This window comes from Neophocaena asiaeorientalis, unplaced genomic scaffold (genome assembly GCF_003031525.2).
Source record: "Neophocaena asiaeorientalis asiaeorientalis breed wild unplaced genomic scaffold, Neophocaena_asiaeorientalis_V1.1 scaffold1508, whole genome shotgun sequence".
Classification (NCBI taxonomy): Eukaryota; Metazoa; Chordata; class Mammalia; order Artiodactyla; family Phocoenidae; genus Neophocaena; species Neophocaena asiaeorientalis.
In genome coordinates this window covers 5,620-12,242 of record NW_020173130.1, presented here as the reverse complement: position 1 = coordinate 12,242, position 6,623 = coordinate 5,620, and the positions used below count along the sequence as shown (strand labels likewise).

Sequence of the window (6,623 nt, the reverse complement as noted above, 5' to 3'; positions counted from 1 at the left end):
TTCTACTGGTTGCCTTGAATTTTTTTTCACCAACATATTCTTCTGTCAGTTTTGAGTTTTATATGATATCTATAAAATTCCTCAATAGAACAAGTCATTAGCAAATTTTAACTTTCCCTATTAACTACTTTCTTTAAAAATACTTAGTTCTTTCATTTATCAGTGCTACGTATGAACATTGTTTAAAGCAGGGGTCAGCGAACTGTTTCCGTAAAGGGCCGTATAGTAAATATTTGATGCCACATGTTCTCTGTTGTAGCTGCTCAACTAGACCTTTGTTGTGGCACAAAGGTAGCCATACACTATATGTAAATGAATCAGTGTGGCTGTGTGCCAGTCACACTTTGTGGACACTGAAATTTGAATCTCATATAATTTTCACATGCCACAAAATATCCTCCTTCTTCTGATTTTTTTCAACCATTTAAACACGTAGAAACCATTCTTAGCTCACACCTGTACAAAACCAGTCCGTAGTTTGCCAACCCCTGGTTCAAAGAGTTAAATGGTTCTACAAGGTTTATTACAAAAAATAGCGATCTCTACAGGACTTCCCTGGTGGTCCAGTGGCCAGGGCTCCTCACTCCCAATGCAGGGGGCCCGGGTTCGATCCTTGGTCAGGGAAGTAGATCCCGCATGCTGCAACTAAAGATCCTGCATGCTGCAACTAAAGATCCTGCATGCTGTAACTAAAACCTGGCATTTTTTTATTTTTAAACAATAGCAATCTCTTGCTTCCACCCACAGTGGTCCATCCATTCCCCAGAATCAACTACATTCAACCCTTTTAGCTGTTTCTTTTGGCATTTGCCTCTAGTTCTGTAAATAAATTGTTTATAGTGCTGTTTCTTTATTTTTTAGATTTTGGGAATTATTGACTTCTTACAGTAAAAGATGATGATGTAGCTCTTTCACCACCCCCATCCTTCCCGTACAGTATACAATCATCTGCATTAGATTATTCTTTGGTGTTCACGTTATCAAGTCTACAGCAACTCTGATGACTTTTCCTTTCTCTCCTGATGTTTTGTTTTCCTTAGAGTTAACACTTGTCTCTCCCCACCCCGTGTTGCTTGTTCTCTACTACTTATTATAGGTCAGCACTTCCCCAAACTGGCTATATCTCTGCTCCAGCTGCTGAAAGATGTCCTGCATATTTCATTCACTTGGAGCACTCTCTCCTGGAGCCTTTTGACTTGCCCTCCAGGCCCACTGCCCAGCTGCCAGCCTGGGTCCCCTTCCATCATCCTGGAGATTGCACTTGCCTTTCTTTTAGCTTGGGGCCCCAGTTTCATAAATCCCATCTCTACCTCTGTCATAGGTTCCTCTCTGGTTTTGGTGGCACGTCTTCTCTAGTAGCTTCCAGAAAAAGAATGCAGAGGAAGTAAACTATTTGAGTTCTTTTATGTTAGAAAACGCCTTTAACCTAAAAATTGACAGTTTGGTTATAGAATTCTAGGTGAGGAAATCGTTTTTTCCCCAAATTTGGAAGGCATTACTTCATTGTTTTCTAATTCTTAGTGCTTCACTGAAAAGGCTGAAGACATTCTGTCTTCTGATTCTTTGAATGTGACCTTTTTTTTTTCTCTCTGACAGTTATTCTCTCGGCATATTGAAGATATTATTCAACTCTTCGGGATTTCATTGATGCCTTAGAGAAGGCAGCTTTCAGTCTAAAAGTCATGGTTTTAAAGGTAATCAGCTTTTACAATCTGGCTGCTTCTAAGATCTGTGTCTAAGTGTGGATCTATTTCCGTTTTATCCTGTTTGGGATCTCTTGAGCTTCTTTTTTAAAATAAATAATTAATTAATTAATTTATCTTTGGCTGTGTTGGGACTTCGTTGCTGTGCATGGGCTTTCTCTAGTTGCGGCAAGCAGGGGCTACTCTTTGTTGCAGTATGCGGGCTTCTCATTGCGGTGGTTTCCCTTGTTGTGGAGCACGGGCTCTAGGCATGCAGGCCTCAGTAGTTGTGGCTCACGCGCTCTAGCACACAGTCTCAGTAGTTGTGGCACACGGGCTTATTTGCTCCGCAGCATGTGGGATCTTCCCGGACCAGGGATCGAACCCACGTTCCCTGCATTGGCAGGAGGATTCTTAACCACTGCACCACCAGGGGAGTCCCTTGGGCTTCTTGAATTTGTGGATTTATGTCTGTCATCAGTCCTGGAAAATTCTTAGTGACTATCTCTTAAAACCTTGCTGTTACCTTAGTCTGTATTCCTGAGGCATGGCAGTTAGATTTTTTGTTAGATGTTCTCATTCCATCTTCTGTGTCTCCTATTTTTCAATTTTATTCAAATTTTATATTTCCTTGTGCCTCTGTACTGCATTCTGGATGCTTTCTTTAGTTCTGTTTTACAATTTACTAATTCTCCAGCCATTTCTTATCTGTGATTAAAACCATCCCTTGAACATTTAAAAACTTTAAAAAATTGTGAAATCCATGCAGAGAAAGCTTTCAACAAAATTCAACACCCATTTATGATAAAAACCCTGCAGAAAGTAGGCATAGAGGGAACTTTCCTCAACATAATATGGGACGCAAGAGGGAAGAGATATGGGAACATATGTATATGTATAACTGATTCACTTTGTTATAAAGCAGAAACTAACACACCATTGTAAAGCAATTATACTCCAATAAAGATGTTAAAAAAATTGTGAAATCCGGCATATGCATATAAAGGTGCAGAAAACATCAACATTTAGTTTAGGAAGTAATGATAATGTAAACACACATTTAATTGCTATTCGGATCAAGTACACTAGCCTCCTCATGTCTCTCCAATCACCATCCCCTTCTCCCACTCTAGTGGGAACCACTATTGATGTTTATGCTACTGAAGCCCATGCTTTTCTTTCTTTTTAAAAATTAGTTAATTAATCTATTTTTGGCTGCGTTGGGTCTTCATCGCTGCCCGCGGGCTTTCTCTAGTTGCGGCGAGCGGGGGCTGCTTTTCGTTGCAGTGCACAGGCTTCTCATTGTGGTGGCTTCTCTTATTGCAGAGCACGGGCAGGCAGATTCTTAACCACTGTGCCACCAGGGAAGTCCCCATGCTTTTCTTTACAGCTTTACTTCCTTCCTGTGTATGCATCCCTAAACAACATCATTTCATTTTGCCTGCTTTTGAACTTTATAGCAGCAGAACCATATATAGTATGGCTTCTTCTGTTCAACATTATGCTTGCTCATTCATGTTTTCAAGGCGCTTCTAGCAGTTGGTTAGTGGAAGTGTTATTGTACCTGTCTTTCAAGGATATATCTAGGAATGCAACTGCTGGGCCATTCGGTATGGATGTCTTCAACTTTATGATATTACCAAATGCTTTCCCAAAATATTTGTACCAATTACTCTCCCACCAGGAGTGATTGAGGGTTCCTGTTGCTCCATGTCCTTTCTGAGATTTATTGTAGTTTAAGTTTTGCCAATCTGCTAGGTGCATAGTGGTATCACATGTTTTTTTAAATATCAAGGAATAATTTGCATAGAATAAAATACACAGAACCAAAATATCTATTACACTATAATCACTCCTTGCTTCCCACTGGGAGAGCATTTTCAGATTGAAAACAGTAATGAAGGGCTTCCCTGGTGGTGCAGTGGTTAAGAATCCGCCTGCCAATGCAAGGGACACGGGTGCGAGCCCTGGTCCGGGAAGATCCCATGTGCCGCGGAGCACCTAGGCCTGTGTACCACAACTACTGAGCCTGCACTATAGAGCCCGTGAGCCACAACTACTGAGCCCACGTGCCACAACTACTGAAGCCCACGCACCAAGAGCCCATGCTCCACGAGAGAAGCCATGACAATGAGAAGCCCGCGCACCGCAATGAAGAGTAGCCCCCGTTCGCCGCCAACTAGAGAAAGCCCGCGCACAGCAGCGAAGACCCAACGCAGCCAAAAATAAATAAACAAGTAAATTAATTAATTAAAAAAACAGTCATGAAGGTGCTTTTAGTTAAAAAGTAGAAACAGAACAGAGGCTCCACCTGTCTTGGCCTCACCTACCTCTCCTACCTCATCCTTGTCCACTGTACCGTGGTCTCCTGTGTTCCAGTTAGGCTGCTATGTCCATCTTTATTTTAGAGATGAGAAAACCGACCCTCTGAGCGGTTTATTAACTTCCTCAAGGTCTCAAGAGTGGTAGAGTCGGGATTTGAACTGGGCTCTATCTCCAAGGCTCTTACTATCATCCTTCACCATGCAAGAGACTCATTTGTTTGTGTTACAGCAGAACTGTCCACCCTAGGCTGTCAGCTCTGTGAGACCAAGGAATATGTCTGGCTTCTGTACCACATGGTAAGCGCTCAGGAAATATGTGTTGAATGAATGATTAGATGAAGGAATGAACCTGTTAGGATGCAAATCTCCCTGCCTATCTCTTCTATCCATCTGGCAGTAGCAATACAGCAAGCTGTATGGATTAATGGAAATGAGTTTATTCCATGCTCTACAAGAACAGTTCTCTATAAAAGGAGACCCAGTGTTGGGTAATTCTTGGAAGAGAAGTCCAAGAACAGACAGGGCAGGTGTGGAGGGGGTTGCTAGCCACCTGGAGGTCATAGTGAGGTACACCCACAGAGCAAGGAGCCAGTGCTGAAGAGGAGGGGAGAATGTCCAGTCTGTGTCGGGCCCACCTCAGATGCACAAATCTTGCAAATGAAGTACTTGCGCATATGCATAAGTACCGTTATAGAGTGGAGCAATTTGTGTCTAATTCTCCCACCATTTGCATCTCACAGAAGTACCTGTTTTGTGATTCTTGTTTCCCAATGCAGGCGGAATCCACTAAGAGCCCAACTGCAAACTTCCCCTCCAATGTTCCCTCCTGCAGATCCCTGTCATCCAGTAAGGCTGGCCCCAGTGGCCCCTCCAGCCTCTCAGATGGGGAGCTGGCCCGGAACTTACAGGACAGTGTCAAACACCGCATCCTGTACCTCTCAGAGCAGCTGAGAGTGGAAAAGGCCAGTCTGGACAGGAACACTGTGGGCTTCCTCAAGCTGGTGTCCACAGCTGGCCGGCAGCAGGCCCCCCACGTCTGGCAGGCCTTAGAGAAGGTGAACCAGCGTGCCTCTGCCACCGTTGCCCAGATTGAGCGAAGGCTCCACCGCTGTCACCAGCAGCTGCAGGAGCTGGAGGAGGGCTGCAGGCCCAAGGGCTTAGTGCTGAGGGCAGAAAGCAGCCTGGGGTACAACCGCGAGCAGCCCAGCGAGAACGCTCTGTTTCAGAGTCCCCCAAGCCAGGTGCGGAACACTGCCCATCCACCGACCTGTTTGATGTCGTTAAACACCTCTCTCCAGAGAGTCACTCCCCAGCCTTGCAGCAGGGGAGGTCCTCGGAGACCAAGCATGGGGCCCAGCTGAGAGCCCTGCTGTGGCAGAAGGTGAAGGAAGAGCGGATCAAAGGCAAGACCTTCCACCTCAGCTTGCAGGTGTCCTATCAGAGCCTCAAGGAGCGGTATGTGGGATCCGGACGCGCTGGCTCAGCGGCCATGGCTCACGAGCCCAGCGGCTCCGCGGCACGTGGGATCCTCCTGAACCAGGGCACGAACTTGTGTCCCCTGCATCGGCAGGCGGACTCTCAACCACCGCACCACCAGGGAAGCCCTCCATTTCTATCTGGACACTTCCTGGGGTCCCAGCCGCCCTCAGAGGTGCCATACACCTTCCTCTGCATTAAATAATCCTTACAGCAGCTTCACCAGGCAGGAAGGGATTCGCTGAGATGAGCCCACATTCCCAGCACTGTCACGGAAGAACTCTGCAATCCCTTTAGCATCTGTGTGTTTGTGGGGAAGTGGTGATGGGAATCAATTGTCCTGTTTTCACAGAGAAATCCTACCCACATTGACGCCACTTGACAAATCCCTCAAGAGCAGTTAAGGATTCCGAAGCTTCAACCCATGGTCAAATAAGGTAGCCAGTGAGAATTCAGATTTCTTTTGCAGGTGATTTCCTTTTTGAAATTTTGAATTGTATTTTATTTTTTATACAGCAGGTTCTTATGAGTTACCCATTTTATACATATTAGTGTACATTTGTCAATCCCGATCTCCCAATTCATCACACCCCCCGCCCGCCCCCACCATTTTCTCACCTTGGTGCCCATATGTTTGTGCTCTACGTCTGTGTCTCTATTTCTGCCCTGCAAACCGGTTCATCTGTACCATTTATCTAGGTTCCACATATGTGCATTAATACACGATATTTGTTTCTCTCTTTCTGACTTCCTTCACTCTGTATGACAGTCTCTAGATCCATCCACGCATCTACAAATGACCCAATTTCGTTCCTTTGTACAGCTGAGTAATAAATAATAGTCATAAAGCTCTTCTTCATATGGACTGATTTCTTGTCTAGTTGTATCAACTAGCCATCTTCTCACATGGCACAAGAGAATGAGGCAGCCGTCTGGGGCCTCTTTTATAAGGGAGGTAATCTCATTCATGAGGGCTCCCCCCTCATGGGCTAATCACTTCCCAGGGCCCCACCTCCAAATCCCATCCCTGTGGGGGTTAGAATTTAACAGGTGAATGAGGGGCAGGGGTTTACAAATATTCAGTCCATAGCAGTGTCTGTCCAACTATTGTTGCTCCTATGTCCCCTTTTTCCTGCTGAGA

The 6,623-nt window shown here is 45.1% G+C and overlaps 1 protein-coding gene across 1 annotated transcript in view; it reads left to right on the top strand.

The window, feature by feature from the left end:
* Positions 1 to 1,682: 1,682 nt before the first annotated feature.
* The window catches only part of LOC112399128 (testis-specific protein TEX28-like), a 9,950-nt gene continuing 5,009 nt past the window's right edge, over positions 1,683 to 6,623 (top strand). Inside the window, 3 exon segments of the mRNA XM_024744109.1 lie at positions 1,683 to 1,694; positions 4,783 to 5,224; positions 5,227 to 5,465. Coding sequence (XP_024599877.1) covers positions 1,683 to 1,694; positions 4,783 to 5,224; positions 5,227 to 5,465 — 693 coding nt within the window.